The 18,858-nt window shown below is 34.8% G+C and overlaps 3 protein-coding genes, 1 non-coding gene and 1 pseudogene across 5 annotated transcripts; 3 read left to right on the top strand and 2 right to left on the bottom strand.

Annotated features, from left to right (window-relative positions):
- The first annotated feature begins 606 nt into the window (after window positions 1–606).
- Window positions 607–969, top strand: LOC141845597 (ethylene-responsive transcription factor 14-like). Its single transcript, XM_074733660.1, has one exon. The coding sequence runs from the start codon at window positions 607–609 to the stop codon at window positions 967–969; it is 363 nt and encodes a 120-aa protein (XP_074589761.1).
- A 2,290-nt stretch (window positions 970–3,259) lies between these two features.
- Window positions 3,260–3,343, bottom strand: TRNAL-CAA (transfer RNA leucine (anticodon CAA)). The gene has a single exon. It is a non-coding gene; the product is annotated as a tRNA-Leu (tRNA).
- A 1,137-nt stretch (window positions 3,344–4,480) lies between these two features.
- On the top strand, window positions 4,481–8,229 carry LOC141845446 (ATG8-interacting protein 1-like). Of its 2 annotated transcripts, none has more exons than XM_074733502.1 (3): window positions 4,481–4,687; window positions 5,676–6,445; window positions 7,925–8,229. In XM_074733502.1, exons 2-3 carry the CDS (start codon window positions 5,678–5,680, stop codon window positions 8,030–8,032), a joined length of 876 nt encoding a protein of 291 aa, XP_074589603.1. In that variant the 5' UTR covers window positions 4,481–4,687; window positions 5,676–5,677; the 3' UTR covers window positions 8,033–8,229. The 2 variants fall into 2 exon arrangements, with proteins under 2 accessions (XP_074589603.1, XP_074589602.1); XM_074733501.1 differs by having other exon boundaries at window positions 5,667–6,445.
- A 576-nt stretch (window positions 8,230–8,805) lies between these two features.
- Window positions 8,806–10,223, bottom strand: LOC141845562 (25.3 kDa vesicle transport protein SEC22-1). Its single transcript, XM_074733622.1, has 5 exons — window positions 9,964–10,223; window positions 9,645–9,805; window positions 9,432–9,575; window positions 9,287–9,354; window positions 8,806–9,181 (listed from the first exon to the last, which is right to left on the bottom strand). Exons 1-5 carry the CDS (start codon window positions 10,152–10,154, stop codon window positions 9,074–9,076), a joined length of 672 nt encoding a protein of 223 aa, XP_074589723.1. The 5' UTR covers window positions 10,155–10,223; the 3' UTR covers window positions 8,806–9,073.
- A 3,120-nt stretch (window positions 10,224–13,343) lies between these two features.
- LOC141845355 (U-box domain-containing protein 33-like) lies at window positions 13,344–17,710 on the top strand (annotated as a pseudogene).
- Window positions 17,711–18,858: the final 1,148 nt, after the last annotated feature.

The following is an 18,858-nucleotide window of genomic DNA, read 5'->3' as shown; positions in this document are numbered from 1 at the left end:
TTCACCTTTTACTATAATAACACAGGTGAGAGAGAAATCCTAGAATGCCTTCCCTCCTTTGAGACTGGTTGACTTCCATTTGACCTCGCAATGTAGAGTTGGATTTTGCGTTGACCATAGCATTGTTTTGACCGATCTCAACGACAACATTATTCCTCTTAGCCACCTCAGAATCAAATCTAATTGTCAACTGCTATTCGCCACCTACACCGGCCACTTCACAAGGTCGCACTGAAACTCGAATTTTGCTTTGTATTCAGAAAACAAAAAAGTTAATTATCAATCATTATTTTTCAATCAAAACATCTAAAAAATTCCACTTTTTTTGTTTAATCCAAAAGTGAATCAATTATAGCCACCTCTCTGACCCATCCACATACATCGAACGCGAATTTAATTGACCCCCCTGCTGATTACACGTGGAATACCTACTTAGATCCTACCTCTGACGCCGACAGGATCCGCTGCAATCCTCAGCCTAGATTCTGAATTGGGCACGTGCGGAAAACTGGAGCGGATTCCAAGCCGCCGCCGCCTTCCGTGCAGGTTTAAATAAGCCGGGAACGGAGCAGTAGCCAGTAGGGTTATCGATCGTATCGATCGTCGATGGAAGGAGGAAAGGAGGAGGAGAAGAAGAAGGAGAAGGAGATCGTCGCCAAGTACCGGGGAGTTCGCCGCCGGCCGTGGGGGAAGTTCGCGGCGGAGATCCGGGACTCGAGCAAGCACGGCGAGCGGGTGTGGCTGGGCACCTTCGCCACCGCGGAGGAGGCCGCGCGCGCCTACGACAAGGCCGCCTACGAGATGCGCGGCGAGCAGGCGGTGCTCAACTTCCCCGACGAGGTCGTCTCCGGACGCAGCCGCCCAGCTGGCGGCGCGAGCTCGTCGTCGATGGCGGCGGGGAAGCAGGTGATCGAGCTGGAGTGCTTGGACGACAAGGTGCTGGAGGATCTCCTGCGGGGCGAAGACTGATGATGATGATGATGATGCTCATGCATTTCGTATTTCTCATTGCATGAAAAATATAAAATAAAATAAAATGTGTTCCTGCAAATCTTATGAAACTTAATAATTTATAATTAATAATAACTTTGTTATTCAGAATTTAGTAATAATTATTTAATATTAATTGCGGATAGATAGAATTTTATATTAAAATTTTGGCATTAATTTTATCGAACCACCCGCGCAGATAGATTTCAAAATTTTTGATGTCGTACCTAACTTTCATAATACTCAAATCATATAGCATATTCCTTCCTCTTTCTCTCTAGATCTATCAATTTCATACAAATTGACTAATAAACTTACATTATTTAAAAATTTAATATTTTTCAAATCAAGAGAGTCTAGATCTTATAATAAATTTATTAACATTTATAAATTTAAAATTTTATTTAATTTATACTTCAAAATTCAGATATATATATATATATATATATATATATATATATATATATATATATATATATAAGGAGACTTTTAAAAATATATTAATTTTAATTTGATTTAATTTGATTCAAAATTTTCTAGGTCTATAATTAACATATAACAACAACAATAATTAATCTTATCCCATTAAAGTTCTAATCCATTAGGTGTTCTATCCTCTATTATATATCATCTATATTTAAATAAATTTAATCTTATTTTTATTATTACTAATCAAGTCTTTTTTTATCTTTCTTCTTTCTTGTTTGATGGACGTTTCATATCACTGAAACATTTATTGGTTGTCTAACTATTCATACTATCTTAAACATGTCTCTTGTAGTTTTTTCTTAACAGATACAACTCTGATTTTTTCTTTAATACCTTTATTTTTTATTCTATCTATCCTCGTACGACCACATATTCATCTTAACATATTCATCTTTTGCTTATATGCTTGAGTCATAGTCCAATTAACATCCAACGTCATATAACATAACAATCGTTGTTTTATAAAACTTTCTTTTAAGTTTTATTTTATGATCAATAAAACACTCGATATTCTCCTCTATTTCAATTATCTTGTTTGTATTTTATATAAGTATTTTATGATTCCTCATAAAGGGCGGACATTCAACCCAGGTTGTAGCCCGAGTGGTCCGACAACGACGAGAAGAAAAAAATCTTTAATTTCAACTATAAAAATTTTGAATTATATACCGTCGGCTTATATAAGAGTTCGAATCAGCCCAGGTAAATTATCCGGGCTGGCTCCGCCATTGCCTTCGTCATTTTATAAAAATAATCATAAATATTTAAAATTCTTAATTTCAAGCAACTTGTATCTTTTATTTTAATAATTATCTTGTTATGTCTAGTATTTAAATTTAAATTTTATATATTCTATCTTTAGTTAAAACAATTAACTTATAAATATTTCACTTATAGTGTTTAGAAAGAATGCTACTTCTAGAAAGAATGTTACTTTCATTATTGAGATTCGTCCATAATTAACATAATTGAGATAATTAATCCCTTTGATAGTTTCTAGAAAGAATGTTACTTTCATTAATTTAATTTTAGCACAATGTACAATGGCATTTTCATTGGAGTCTCACGTTCAGAATGTTTGAAACTTTGACTACTTTACTTTGGGTGGCTTACTAGAAGGTCAAACTTAGACTGACTTTTGACTATTGACTTCTCAACAAGTCAAAGAACCGCACGTGCGCAGCCTTTTGTAAGGGCAAAATCCAAAGTAGTGCTTAATTTTTTTAAAATTATCGCTCCGCCCCTCCTTATCTAAATAAAATATATTTCTAGGTAAATTTTGTAAAATAATTTATAGATCTAAATTTTTTTATTATCTTACAAATTTAGATGGGTAGAAAATAAAATTTGAATTTGCAATAATTTACATTGATTTCGTAACATAGAAAAAATGATTAATTATTTTTAGTTACCATTATGTATCTAATTTTGATAATCGACTAATAATACTAGAATGATCGATTTAATTCTATAAAAATTTTCTATTAATTACTAAGATAATTTAAGAAGTGCTAGTAGATGTCCATCCAGATGATCAATATTTTTTATAGTGCGTCGTAATTAAGATTCTAATATCAGATAATGTTTATGCTTATAAAGGACTTAATTAAAATTTCTCTTACAAAAACGTGGCAATGTGTGATTAAATGAGTTGGTAAAAAAAATATATAAACCTGCATTTATACATTTTTACAAAAATAAAAAATTTCCAGTAGAATTTGTTGCATTTTCCTTGCTTTTTTACTTGAAGCTTAAATAATTTTGTAAAAATAAAACAAAATGTCAGAAGTGGGATTTGAACCCACGCCCTCGTTAGAGGACCAGAACTTGAGTCTGGCGCCTTAGACCACTCGGCCATCCTGACTTCAACGTTTATTTCTGATAACATGTTATTTATAATATTTATTTTATTCATAAATTGTTTTTGATCAATTAACCAACAACTTAAATCTTTGAAGCTGTTTTTGAGAGCCAAGGAATATTTATGATATCAAATTATAAGCAAGGCAACGTTTTAATTATTAAAAAAAAACACTCTTGTCGACAATATAAATAAAAAAAATACTCTATTTTTTTTTGAAATCATCGCCAAGCGCCTCATATGGTCGATTCCATAATCATCTTAGAAGAGGTAAAACGAGAAGTTATAATTAATCATTATCGAAGGGAGAGAGCATTTCAGAAAATTTACTTCACAGTAACTAACTCAATCATATTCCGGGGACTAAAAGTTAATAATCAAGATAGTATAATTTTTTTGCTTGATCAATATTTTTCATCTCATTTGATATATACATTTTATTCTTAGTTAAACAATTTTTATGTGTGAGAAATTTTAAATGGAACGAATATAGAAGAAGAATAGTAAAAAACAAAAATAAAAATAAAAATTAATTTTCTAATATAAGAGATGTAACGGTATAGAAATAAAGAGCGATATAGTAAAATAATTTTTATAAATTCAATATTAATTAATAAAATAAGATTATGAATGAATTAAGAGAGTTAAATAAAATTAATAAATTGAATAAGTTAAATAGTTTCATTAAAAAAATTAAGATAAATAAATTTAAAAAATAACTTTTAATAGAAGGATAGAATAGTCATTAACGAATTCAAAACAAATAGATTAAAATTTTAATTTTAATAGAGAGTAAAATTAATTAATTAATATTGAATCATATCATTAATATTAGTAAATAACAAATTATAATTAAAAATCTAAATAAAATAAAAAATAAAAAAAATTAATGAACTGACCGTTAATGACCGATTGAACCGCTGATGCGCTTATTCATTGGGGGCCCACGTAGACGGACCGATTACGAATTAGGTCCGTTAATGAATCGGATCAACGGGTAATCGATCCGTTGATCCAATAACGGATCCGGGTCAGATTCAATTCGGAGTCACGGATCCGGGTCTTCAAATAGCCATCCCTATTTTTATTTATTATTAAAATAGAAATGATTCTTGCCGTTCCGTGAAGGTTTTACTATTTTCGATCGCAATCTCATCGCCAAAGGTCGAGGATTCCTATTTTTAGCAAAAAAGGCAAAACCGCTCCGACCAAGGAGGTTTCTTCGGCACACAGATCGTTCAATTGCTTTCAATTCCGATCGACTGTTCCGCCGCTAGCGTCGTCCTGAAGTCGCCTCCTCTCTCCTTTTCGCCCTTCCCTCCTCGACCGATTGCCGGTGGGAACGAGGTACTTTGTTTGCTCTGATTCTGCGTTCGTCGATTTAACTTAGGGTTCTAGACGGTTTTTTCAGGTCATCGCTTTGAATTTCTTCTTCTTCTTCTTAGTTTAGGTTGCGTCGTCCTTCTCTGGCGGCAAGTTGCGATTTTTATGCTTCTCGATTTCTTTTGAAGAATCCTTTCGTTTTGGATTCGTTCTTCCCGCTTGGGCGGTGAGCAAGGGGCGATTTTTTTTTTTTTTTTGATTTATTGTGATTGGGTTTGTTTTACTGGATTTTGTTTTAATTTTGCGCTTCCCGTGATTTGTTTCCTGCTTTTGGTACGATCTTAGTGCCCTTAGGCTTTCGAAGACTAGTGGTTGTTCAAGTTCCCCTTTTGGTTTAGTACCTTTATTTGTGGCATTCACAATGGCATGATTTCGTTTCTTGGTCTTCCTTGTTATTATATTTTCCTTTTTGTATTGGTATTGACTGATGAATTATGAGAGATAGAGGCTTTTTGAGTAAAGATTACTCATGCCTTTGTGCTTATGGATGCTATTTTAGCAGTTAATGCTTAGTCTAAAAGAGTTTGGTTCAAATGAGCAGTTTGAGATTCTAATTTGGGCAATATAATTTTAGTTTATATGTTTTGCTTGTCTACTCTATCTTCTTAACAGTAAGAATGTTTTTAGATAAAGTTTAGAGATATTTCTGGTTTGTTGGCCTAACTATTGAATTTATCTAACTTATTTCTTTCTTTTTCTGTTTCCAATTGATATTGGAATTGACAACAACAACAACAACAACCAAGCCTTTCCAATCAGCTTATTTTGACTAATTTGTTTAGTTTTTGTGGATTTTTTCCTTAACTGAAAAAACACATCTAGAATTTTGCCTGATTGTGGTCATTCTGTTTGTTATATTTAGGTTCTTTGATTATGAAGCCATTTGTCTAATTATTGTTTCTATGTATTATCTCAAAGCGTCTGATACTGTCGTGTGTATTAGATTCTTCAGAAATGGCAGATGAAGAGAAAGGATCCCAAGGGACTTGTTCCGATGCAGTCGAATGGGAAGTTGTTTCTATGACAGCATCCATTTATGCCGCTGGACCTGGGCCTGTTGATTTTGCTCCACCATGTGAGAGTAAAGATAAGGAAAAGGATTCTTCCGCTCCGTTATTCATGTCAAGTCACTTTGTCTTTCCACCAATGGAGCATGAAGGTCTTGAATCGAAAGATAAGAATGAACTTGAAAATAAATTCAAAGAGACCGATGCTAATCCTGATAATGATAACTGCAATCCAATGAGTAAGACTCTCAAAGAAAGCCTTATTTCTGAGTTAGAAAGCTTGCATGGAATTCAGTTTTATGAGAAAGATAATGATCTTTCAGTTGGAAATATCGATAGTAGTGAAGGGAAGGCTCTACAAGAAATGAGCCTAGTTTTGGATGAACAGGTGCTGCCGGCCTCTGAAATTTTTCATGATTTTCATGCTGAAACTGGTATAAGTGGGGATGCCCATTGTAGTATGCAAGCTGATAAACTGAAGTCCTCTTATTCACCCAATCGAGAGGAAAATACAAGTGAAAGACATGACATTCCATGTGGAACATGGTGGAAGAGGCACGCAGTAACTTTATATAATCATGCAAAGGAAGCAAACACATTTTGGTCTGTGCTTGTTGCCGCTGCTTTGGTGGGCCTTGCAATTTTAGGGCATCGGAAACAAGCAGCAAAACCTGAGCTCCAGCAACTCAAATTACATTTTGGCCCCAGTGATCAGGTGCGAATAGTTTAATGCTAAGATATGACGGGTAATATTATCTTTTCTTTTATCTTTGCATTTCTTCTTTCGTATGTTATCATGTGGACGGTTAGTATCAGTTTATTATACCTGTAAGTCTCGAGACAATTCTTTTGGTGCTTGAATTTTTGTTAAGTAGAAGCTCGACACAGGGTGAAGTCTTTGTAATTTGACAATCAGATGAGAAATTCTGTAAATATTTCTAAACTATATTTATTTAATTTAGGTAGAAGCTAGTCAAATAAATCAACCTACCCTATCTACTACTATTAGAAGTCTATGTGAGAGCCTCATTTACGCAGTTTCAGAAATAGAGGAAAACTAAACTGGATCAAAATAACTCCTTTCCGTTACCCGTACCAATTCTATAAGACTTGCTATGGCTGCCTGATGTCTGATTCTTCTTATTTCTTTCAGTATGATGAAATCATATGGGTGAAGTGAAATTTTCCACAAGAATGAGTTGACTGTTGCCTATATTATTCTGTGCCTCGTGAATGCCTTTTGTTCTTATTGCTGTTTATTTCCTCCAATTTGAAAATGATATAAAATTATATCTAATCAGACTTTAACTTTCAACAAAGTGGCAGAATAGATATCCTCATCAGCATACCGAGGATGAATTGCCTTCATAAGGTTACTCTTTGTGCTCTCTTCAAATAATGTCCATGTGCCTTGTGCTATATCAGCACAAGGATAAAAATAGTGTTTGATTTCATTTATGTGGTTATAAAGCATGGAATCAACTGCCATGAGTGAAAATCATGCATTTTCCCCCTGTTTGTAAGTCTAACCTTGAATCTGAAACAAGGTAATATATATGATTATCGATGTATGATCTCACTTCAAGCTTCTTCTAACTTTTTCATTATAAATAATTGAGTGATAAAATGCCAGTTTCTCAATTTGAAGATGTGTCTGCAACTTAATATTAGTATCTCTCCTTTTTTTCCCCACTAATTTAAGTGCTTAGCCATCTTTTTACAGATCAGAATGTGCAGCTGTTGGAGTTTAATTGAACATTATGTAGCACATGATGACTAGGAAGGACAGTAGGACACACCTTGTGTACTAATTAATCTTACCGAGAAACACATTGTTGTCAACTGCGAATAGGCAATTGGTAAAATCATGAAAGCATTTAAGTAAAAAATATGTACACAAGCTTTAGAATTACTACAAGATCACCACTAATTTACTTCCTGAGTGAACAAGGATTGGGGTAAGGTGATATCCAACCTTGACTGGATTACTGTTGGTGAACATCTTGTGCATGCCTAACTCCGCATTTGTTCGTGGCTTTATTGTGACACTCTTTTACCATTATAAGTTACTTAATGATACTGCTACGACATCGGAGGTTACTACTACCTGTTGATTTTAGATTCTAGTTTTACAATGTTTTGTAGGTGTCTTTAATGCATTTAGTAAACCTTTGTTATCTTATCTCGCTCACAGCCTGTGAATCTGACGCTGGGACCGATGAATCAGATTAAGTGTATTTTTAAGAGTGATCATCAGCAAAGTTCTCCAATTGGAGCTGCTAGTGTTGCTGCATACAACTAGTGGTGCTTGCTGATGCTGGTGGAGATGGCGACGAAAGTTACTGATATCTATATGCATGTAAATAATGACAAGATTTTCGGTATGTTTGTTCTAGCTATTTCGTAATCAGTCAATGACTTCAGACTCTGTAAATAGATCTTTATGCAGTAAGTTAAGTGTTTATTAATGGTGGGAAAACGTCTGGCTTTTCATATAAAGGTGATATATTCACTGGATGCTAAGCCAAAGGAAGTGTTTGCTTGAGTTTCTTAGACCTCAATGAAATTACATCATTCCTTGGTGTTCTCTGATTTCTAGCTTTTCCATTTGAAAACTTATTGTTAGAAATTTGATGGTGGATGGATTTAGAATGATGATGGCTTATCGACATGTCTTAGTGTATAGTCACCTTTCTTAAGGCTTCCCCTTATGGCATCATCTTATAGTAGTTTTTCACCCTCAGGGATAGTCAATGAGACTAACTGAGATTTATCATCTTATAGTAGTTTCTTTGGAGCTCTATCATTTATGTATATCTTTTGTGTTAGTTTTCGTCTCCCTCTCGTACCTTTCATTCGAGCAAAATAATTGTATAGCAATCGTTGATTCTTCGATAATTGTTTGTAGTGGTCTTGCAAACTAGGTCCTAATGTTTTCCTCCGTTAAGGCCAATGGACTAGGCCTTGACCAAATTCCTTTGATAAATAGAGTTTCTTAAGACTGTTACACTTCATACAATAACTCAAACTCTACTAATTATTCCAAACAACCACCAAACCAAGAATCAATTCAATCTCCAAACAAAATCACATCAACTCACTTTAATGAAATTGCAGAATCCAAATTCTCTCAGGAAATATTAACAATCATGTTGAATAACATCAATTCTCTCAATGGTCATTTTAGCTGACAAGCAAATTAACCATTACAGTAAAGTGATGAGTTGCTTTGTTGAGGAATAGAGGCTCTTCATGTGCCAATGCATTTCCATTCTCCACTCTTCTTCTCCACCACTCCCTTGGAGGATCTTTGAGTCATCACAGGATGGATGTCTACCTCAAATCACCATGCTGTTAACGTATCGTACTCGTTCAGGACAATACGCGCCCAAACGAGGATTGCAATTACGACCACAACAATTGTTATTGGTGTCCATTTTAGGGCAATCACCTGTTTGTGTACACAAATGAAGACATTCTTTTGTTTCTCTTAGTGCTTCTTGTTACTGAACAAAATTTCCATAGCCTATTAGTTTCCCTTCCGTGTCATACTGACCTCAAGAACTTGTGAGCTCCAAATTGTCGACTTCGTCTGAGCACTGGCAGATGTTCTTGCTTCAGACCCTGCATTTTTTTTATCTCCATGAATTCACAAGGTAGACTAAAATTGATCCGCGCAGAAGAGGAGTTTGAAACTTTACCTGATGAATGGCGGTTCCTCATTATGTTGGCTAATTCCTCGGTTGCAATATCAGGATCATTTCGGCGATCAGAATTCAACTTAAATAAATTCTCCTGTGTTCTTGTGTCCAAATATCTCTCTCTGATTTTGCCGACGACAAAATCTACCGAAGATGTTTACATTAGTCTATCTCACGATTAAGTTAATGGCCAATTTATGATAAATGAATTACCAAATCTTTTAAATGCATATGGCTCTGAGAATGACTCTAAAACTCTCCTATCGACCTTCACAAGAGCCTTTTGGAGATCCTGAAGATAGTAAAATGCCAATTTCCTTGGGTACCATGACTCACAGAGGATGATGCAGCAAATTCCATCTCCAATGAGACAACTGAACCAAAATGAATCAAAACTAACTGAGATGAAAATTTAACATGTTAAATGGGAATACTAGCTGGATGTCGACTTCGAGTATCGAGTATCATTGTCACAATATTATGTCCAACGCATTTACGGAACAATATGAATTTATAAAGAAAAAAGACTTACTGGAAACAATGGTGATCAATGAGGACTGTCATCTTGGGGTTTGTCAAGGTTCCTCTTGAAATCTCCTTGAGCACAAGCTCTGCCTTATATTTGTAGGATGACAAAACAAGATTATCCTCATTCAAGTGAGCTGGTGCTTGCGACACAGGCAGTCCATCCTTCAACCTTCCAACCAAGGTTAGCTTCACCATCTTTAGAGTGCCAACTTTTGCATTCAATTCAGCAGGAGCTTCAAATGGAGGAAGATACAGGACAGGAAGAAGACTGTTTATAGGGAAAAGGAAAGGGAGAAGAGGATTGGGGTGCAAGTTATACCTTTTGGAGCTGAAAGAAAGCTTAAGGAGGTGAGATAAGTTGGAACAAAGTAATCAGTTGCCTAACTTTTCCATTGTTCACTTTATTGAATCAATTGCCTTTTCAATTGGTGGCCACAGGTGATGATGCACTAGGAAGCATTTCATGGAGTGGTTGTATACTTAATGAGGAAGTTGATATCATTTTGCATGGATGGATCTAAAATTAGGGATAAAATAATGTGTGACAGAATTATCTAAGATTTGAGATTTTATTTATTTGATTGAGGAATAGAATCAGATTCTGTTTCAACACACCAAATTCTTCAGTCATAATTTGTATTTCAAGGTTGTGCTTGAAATGTTTGCCTATGTTTATGACTTGGTGTAAATATTTTTCTGAACTCTAAATTACCTTTTTTACTTGTCAGCATTGAACGAGAGCTTTGATGCGTAGCGGTAAAATTATTGCAGTATGATCTAGAGGTCACAGATTCGAGTATCAGAAATAGTCTCTTGCAAAGCAGAGTAAAAGAAAATTCTTGAAATCCCGTATTGACGGGAGTTTCGTACATCATAATATAAAGGCAATGATGTCTATTTAACACAATAAGTAGAGTTATTAAATACTTTTGGCCAAATATGCATAACAGTAAACAATCGACTAAAGATTATTCCACTTGCTAATTAAAAGAAAAGTTAATTATATACTTATCTAAAGACAATTAAATTTATGCAATTTAATAAACTAATTAATAGTACTTCAATTAAGTCATTAAATTAGTAAATTAATCCCTCAATAATTCTTTAATTATCTTAAATAATTAAATTTATATAATTTAACAATAATACTCAAAACATAATTGATAAATTTATTCAATTAACCTATGGAATTAATAATTAATTATCTAGGAAAGCTAACTTACATTTAAAATAAAAAATAATAATTTTGACCATTAATAATTAAATTTATTTCTTAAATAATTAACAATTTTAAATGTGAAATAATTATTTTATTTTTTAATTATCAATGATTGTTGATGTTGTAGTGCATTTAACTTAAACGTTTTAACAATATTAGATATATTAAAGTTGTGCTAAATATAAATTGTTGTACTTTTAATGTTCTTTTGAGTGCATCCATATTTTTTTAGACGTGTTATTTTTTTTTTTTTAAAAAAGCACTCTTCGTTGTTAAAGATCAATAAACAATTAAGCCCCCGAACATTGTAGATTCGATCATCATGTGGTAGAATTGTCACAGTAAACAAGGATCGAATCTCGATAAAGTCGTATAACCATACCCTCCCATACGAGGACTTGCTTTGGTTTCCTGATTTACCTCGCTACATATAGTTGTGGGGCCAGTCGTGTGAGGCATCCGAGGTCAACACCTTTGCCGCAATAAACAATTAACTCATCATTTGTACTAAAGATGCAAAGTAGTTGAGAAAGGTGAGCCTACCAACACTTAGTTGAGGACCTTATCTATGGGTTCAAGTTGATTCAACTTAAGGAAACAAGCTATACATAATTAACTCGATCCACTGAGCCGATCAAACCATGTTTATCTCGATTGACATGGTTAATCACATGACCTCCTAATTCGACCTATTCAAACTAGATTGCCCATCTTTATATTTTCCTCACTGGTTAAAAAAAAAAATAAAAGGTTTATGCTGACTGCAGAACAAGCAATATAAAACATTTATAGGGAGTATAATTCATGTTTCAAAAGCATTTCAAAAAACTGAATAAACTACTCAGTGATAACCAGTGTTTTGTATAATTAGGAAGCTTAAGTGAACTAATCAAGCAAGCCAGCTAGTTGACATCTAAACAATAAGATTATAATAAAAAAGGGTAAAAGAACATGCAAAAGAATTTAACACTTAAAGAATTATTAGGAGTCTGTCTACTAAAAATATGATCTTAGTGGGCTACTTGTCACATTCCTAAGCAAGTCTTAATATGACAGAGATAATCAAGGACTTCCTTGTCGGTGATTGGTCAACTTGCCTTTTAAGTCAACGGCTTCTTAATTGGCATTCACAATCTTGATTCGTGAGAAGCATAATGTCAACCTAATCAAGAAATTAAGCATTCATCTCTAATCAAAGAGAACCATAATAGTGTCCTTAAGCACTTGTATGACTAAAGTTAAAGTAGCCAACTTGCAAATTCAATCTAAGCAAATATTTTCATGAAAGCTTCTCAAAGGACAAGGAGACTATATTAAGAACAATGGTAAGGTGAAACTGAAATAAGAACATTGATAAAACATAATGAGCATAATGTTCAGCATGTGTGCAACAGCTTGAATCTAGTTAACTCACCAATTGGTTCAGATAAATCTCCTTGATTGCAGTCAACAGCTGGTGATTGAGTGAAGTATCAATGCCTTGTGCTACAACAAATTTGAGAACTTCATACATCACTTTTTCCAAAAATAACAGATTGTTTCTTAAAATTAACTTAGGAAGCTATTTTTGTGTTGTTAATCTTTCCTTTTTCTGAAATACCAAGGTTAAAATTTTTTTTTCTTAGATCTTGTTTTCTTATATTTTCCTTCTACCATTAGCAATTAATGATACAATTTGAAGAACCTAATAAAGACTAGCTTTTAGGTAATTACCATCTTACTGCAGTTCTTGGCCATCAAAATAAAAACTCTTATTGCAGTCAAGCTCCTCCCAAATTGAACTGTACAATCATGTTCATCAATCTGTATTATGGACTTCTTTGGGAAGGAAATCTGCATTGAGGACTTGAAAATTGTATGTTTGAAAAAAAAAACTGCACTTAAAAAACCATCTAACCTGATAAGTGAAGAACAAATAAGAAAGTGTTTAATAAGATAATCTGACCAATTGTTGATCCTCCCCTTCTGGACCAAAGCATGACAACAACTACCAACAGGATTCTTTATATATGTATATGTGTACGATAAAACAATAAGGATATATTCTAGACATAGTTGCTTCCATCTTTTTGCAGGAAACAAGCGCGAAAAGCCTCTCTATTCTTATCAAGAAAAGAGAACAGAAGAGCCATCAAAGTTTGGACTTGAAGCCTTGAGTTGACCATGGCTTTGGTGAGCCCATGAATCGTTCCTCTTCCTTTCAAATGGCTAGGAGAAGCAGCGGGAGATTGCACTTATCTGGAGGTAGCAGAAGAAGCCTAAAAGAGGTTGATGAGGCATTATCAGCAGCAGTGGAGGTCTCAACAGCTGAGAATGATGAGAGAAATGACAAGATGTATGTGGCAGTGGCAAAGGAGTTCAAGACTGGGAAGGACCACCTTATTTGGGTGCTCAAGAACAAACCTACAATCAAGAAGATAGTACTCATCCATGTCCATGTACCCTCTCCAGTAGTCCCTATGAGTAAGCTCATACTCATCCCTGTGATCCTTAAATTAACTGCTAGTTGGCTATGTCATCGAGTTATTTTTAGTGTTGAATCCAATGTATGTGAATTGGTTCTGAGTTTTGTTTGCTCTTCATTTTCTAAACTTCTCCAGGAGAAGTAGGAAAAGATTGGCACTTCAGTGTTTGCTATGTCTAATGTTAATTGACAGATAATGAGATTCTTCTACTTAAAGGAAATAGAGACCTTTGTCTCGACCAGATTTAGCTCATCCTTTTAAATTGATTAATAATCTAGGAGCAGTTATAACTCTCAAAGTGATCTTTTAGCAGTCCAATCATTCTTTCTTTCATCTTCTTCTCTTGAAGGCAAGGGAACATCAGTATCAACAACAATGATGTTACAAATACCACAACAATAAATAACAAAGAAGAAAAAAAGGATATGTAACTTCTCTTCTTATATTATTTTGGAAAGCAAGCCTTAGCTTAATGTTCAATTGTGGCATAAGAAGAGCAAAGAGTCTCAACAACACTGTGATAAATGAGTTCTTACACTTGAATCTTCCTTACGACTGTATATTATGCTTTTATAGCTTTTCAAGATCTCAACTATTGTGATTTTGCTATCCATACTAGAGGGAGCTTGGTTTCCAGCAAACCAGCTAGAGCCAGAAGAGGTCAAAGCATACAGGCAGATTGAGCAGGAGACCATGCAAAGAGCTTTAAATGAATATATTGATGGATGCTCAGGTTTCAAAGAGGTGAATTAACCATTCCTATAGACTATGACTTTCATCCTTCATTGGAATATTTCAAACAAAAAAGTCTTTTACAACCATTCCTATTTTACGTAAAAGAAGATTAAACTCAACAGATCTATAAACACACTTCACAGGTGCAAGTTGAGAAACTGGCCATTGAGGCAGATGACATTGGTCAGGGACTGCTACAACTCATCTCCCAACATAGGATTACCCACCTTGTTATGGGTGCTGCTGGAGATAAACATTATACGAAGTATGCTTAATTGACCCTGCTTATGAAATACATAGGATGAATCTTTGGTATAAGCATCTAGTAGAGCCATTTGATTTTTTACATTATGTGCAATAGCAGTAGAAAATGCATTTTCAAATTCAGATTCCGGTTGTGGTTTGCAATTGTGAAATTGACCTAAAACTATATTTCTTGGTTATGACAATTATATCCCATTCCATTTCATGTATGCCTTTACAGATAATTTGATGTGAAAATGTCAGTCAACAAAGTTAAATCATAATCCCAAAAGTTTATAATCTTCATCTTTACAAGAACTATTTTCCTAGTTCTAAATTGTAATTAGAATATTCGAAAGACAGCAACATGAAGGAGCCAAAATCAAGGAAGGCATTGATGCTACAACAGGAAGCTGCTTCATTATGCAAAATCTGGTTTGTATGCAAAGGGAACCTCATATGCACAAGGTATGATCACTTGTTGCTAGTCTGCTTTAAAATTACTTGCAGAATAGTTTTGGGTTATTGCACCCATTCACGATAAATTCATAAGTTTATATCTTCTTTTTCGTTCCTACATGATCTGGGATTCTGTTCGACCAGGGAAGCTGAACTTTATGGATCTGGAACAATGAATGCGCAGAAAGATATCCCACCCAGACAATCTGAGAGCAACTTGAAATCCTCACCACAAATTCATGGGAAATACCTCAGTTTCTACCTGAACACTATTGAAGATTCATTGAAGAAAAAGCCCCTATCTATCACTTCTGCTCCGAATATTGAAACCAAGATGGGGGCATTTGTTCAAGAGAAACACACCTATCTGTCAAATCCAGAGAGCAAAGGAGAAATTATTATTGATCTTTTGGAAGGGATTTCAAAGGGTTCTGGGAGCTCAATAAAATCAGTGAACGAGAAGATTATCAGTAATACAAGTTCAATAAGGATTCTTGAGAATGAGCAAAATGGAAGGAGAGCCATTTATCTTGCCATTGGTGAGTGTACAAACAGTAATAGTTCTTTCAAATTTAGATTAAGGCATTAGTAACCAGTAACTTTCTATAGTTACATTGTATTGCACAGAAGAATTCATTAAACATTGTGATTATATGTTCAGTTTGCCTAATCTTCTAAGAAGTTAAACTTATATGGCAATGATATCACTAAACTATTTTTCTGTTACAGGTAGATGCTAGGTTAGATGATGAATTGTACAAAGATCTCAAGCATGCTGTCGCAGAGGAAAAGAACTTAACTCAAGAAGCTTATGAACAGTCAATGGGGTGTCAACAAGCTGAAAGGGATTTACATGAGGCTGCACAGAAAGTAAGATTTTACTGTGATTTTATGTCAATGACAGTGGAAATATATCAAGGTATACATCCCAATACATTTCAAGGATGATTAACGATGATGTACAAGTATACAACCTTAATGGTCACCAGTATTTCCTTGATACAAATACAGCTTTTCTTTTTAGCAAATATCTGGTATGTATATGGATAATAAAATGAATGAAACTAGGTTGATGTACAGAACCAATTATAGTTAAAGATGGGGGTTAGAGATAAGATTCATGTATTTGATTCCAAATAGTTGTTGGGTGTGCTGGTGATGGTCATGGCGGTGTGATGATGAAAATCACAGCATTAATGATCTTGTATGTATGTGCAGGCCAAAACAGCAAAGCAAAGAAGAGAAATTGAGGCACGACTTTCACTAGAAAAGAGGGAATCAGAAGAGTTAAAAAGGCAACTAAGTGAAATGTTTGAAGAACTACAAGAGTCTCACGAGCAAATAGAATCACTTGAACTCCAATTGGCTGATTCAAGGAAAACATCCAGGGATCTCAAAAAGAAGCTATCCGACACACATTACCTCCTCATCTCACTCCAACATAAGTATGTGGAACTGAGGAGTGAGAGGGATGATGCAATCAGAGAGGCTGAGCAACTGAGGCAAAAGATAGTGGAGCTGATGGCTGGTGACATTCATGGCACCGAGCTCTTCACAGAATTCTCCTACTCTCAGTTGGAACATGCAACCAACAATTTCGACCCTTCATTGATGGTTGGAGAAGGCGGATACGGAAGTGTGTATAAAGGAGTGCTTTGCCAAAAAACAGTGGCTATAAAGATGTTAAATTCTGAAGGCATGCAAGGGCAGAAGGAGTTCCACAAAGAGGTATTCTAAGCATCTAAACAATGTCTGAATGTGCATTACTTAATCTTGTTGTAGAATTTGTATCTTTGATTCTAAAGTTCTTGTTTATACAATTGAATCATGTGTATGTTGAAAAAGAATCCTCTGCTAGAATTAAAGGTCACGGAACATGGTATTTCAGTGTGATAGAAGTTGAAAAATCTACATCTAACATTTGCAATGTTCTACAGGTTAATGTTCTGAGTAAACTGAGACACCCAAACCTGGTTCGCCTCATAGGTGTCTGCCCTGAAGCCTGGGCTCTCGTGTACGACTTCCTTCCCAACGGCAGCCTGGAGGACCGCCTCAACCGCAAGGACAACACGCCGCCGCTCCCCTGGCCGCTCCGCCTCCGCATCGCCACCGAGATCTGCGCGGCCCTCGTCTTCCTCCACTCCAACCCCGACCTCACGGTCGTCCACGGAGACCTAAAGCCCGCCAACATACTCCTCGGCGCCGACTTCGTCACCAAGCTCGCGGACTTCGGGATCTCAGGACTACTCCAGGCCTCCAACAACTCCACCGCCCTCTACCGCTGCACGCACGCGATGGGTACCTTCGTCTACATGGATCCGGAGTTCCTCGCCTCCGGCGACCTCACGCCGCGCTCCGACGTGTACTCGCTGGGCATCATCATCCTGCAGCTGCTAACGGGGCGGTCGGCGTTCGGAATCAACCGGGCGGTGCATGACGCGGTGGAGGGGGAGCGCCTAGGCGATTTGCTCGACGCGGCGGCGGGGGAGTGGCCGCACGGCAAGGCGGAGCAGATGACGCAGATCGGGCTGAGGTGCTGCGCGATCGTGCGGAAGAGCCGCCCCGACGCGAGGGAGGCGTTGCGGCTGCTCGAGGCTATCGCCGACTCCCCGACGCCGTCGTCCGAGTGAGAGCACTGCTCCGGCCAATTAGTTTATTTGCATAAACACACATCAATTAAGTGAAAATTAAGTTTGTAAATCATTCTATTCCAATTAAATCCAAAATGTCTATTCGCATTTTTATTACTGTAAAATTTGAAAGTAAGAGACATCAAAATGAATATTTTATACGTGAAATAACGAGTCACGCCCATAAACATACCTTCCATTAATTACAATATGCTCCAGATTTATTTAAATATTTACGATTTGAATTTTTAATATTGATACATTATATCATATTTTAGTGTGAAATTGTACTTATTTTCAAATTTATTGATAAAAAATTTTCATATACAATCAAATCGTCGTTACGATTTAATTGGATCCTTATAAATTGGATATTGGATTATTAATATATATATATATATATATATATATATATATATATATATATATAATTTAATAAAAATATTATACTTAAAATTATATATATATATTTATATATTTACTAACTTGGTTGATATTAAGATAATTTGATTAAAATTATTTTAAAAAGTTTAAAAGTAAAATTATTGTGTCATAAACAACATATAAGTTTAAATAATATTTATCAAATTAGTAAACAAAAAATTATATACAATTATTTTATAAATAGTATGTTTAATAAATTGATTTAATTTATTTTACATAATAACACAGACAAAAAAAAGTTGTCATTCTATTTTTATTAAATTGGGTAAAAATAAAAATTATATTTTTTTATTATAATTGTAAAAAAAGACAATTCATTTTTATTTATTATAAAAGTGTGTTCTTTTTTTTTAAACCTATTTATTTTTAACATTGTCATAGCAATTTTTAATCCTTATAAAAAAACATAACTGAGTATAGTTTAGCAACCACATATCATATCCATTACACAATTATAGTTACCATTCATAATTATTATAATATAATTTTTTTTAATAATTCAATTGTTCGAAGCTTTATCTTGATTAATTTTAGAGGCATAGTCTTTTTTTTTATTCATTGAATAAATCGAAATACAATTTATGTGATGCTTCATAATAATCTATGATTATTAGATTGATTGAGCTAAGCTCCAATGACATAGCCAGATCTTTAACTACAATGGACTTCAATTGTTGGATTGAATTGGACTTTAAATTACACTG

The sequence above is a fragment of the Curcuma longa genome, chromosome 14, assembly GCF_044706935.1.
Source record: "Curcuma longa cultivar G26 ecotype Majalengka, Jawa Barat chromosome 14, ITB_CL_G26_1.1, whole genome shotgun sequence".
Taxonomy (NCBI): domain Eukaryota; kingdom Viridiplantae; phylum Streptophyta; class Magnoliopsida; order Zingiberales; family Zingiberaceae; genus Curcuma; species Curcuma longa.
The sequence above is the reverse complement of the archived record's forward strand: the minus strand, read 5'-3'. Positions and strand labels throughout refer to the sequence as shown.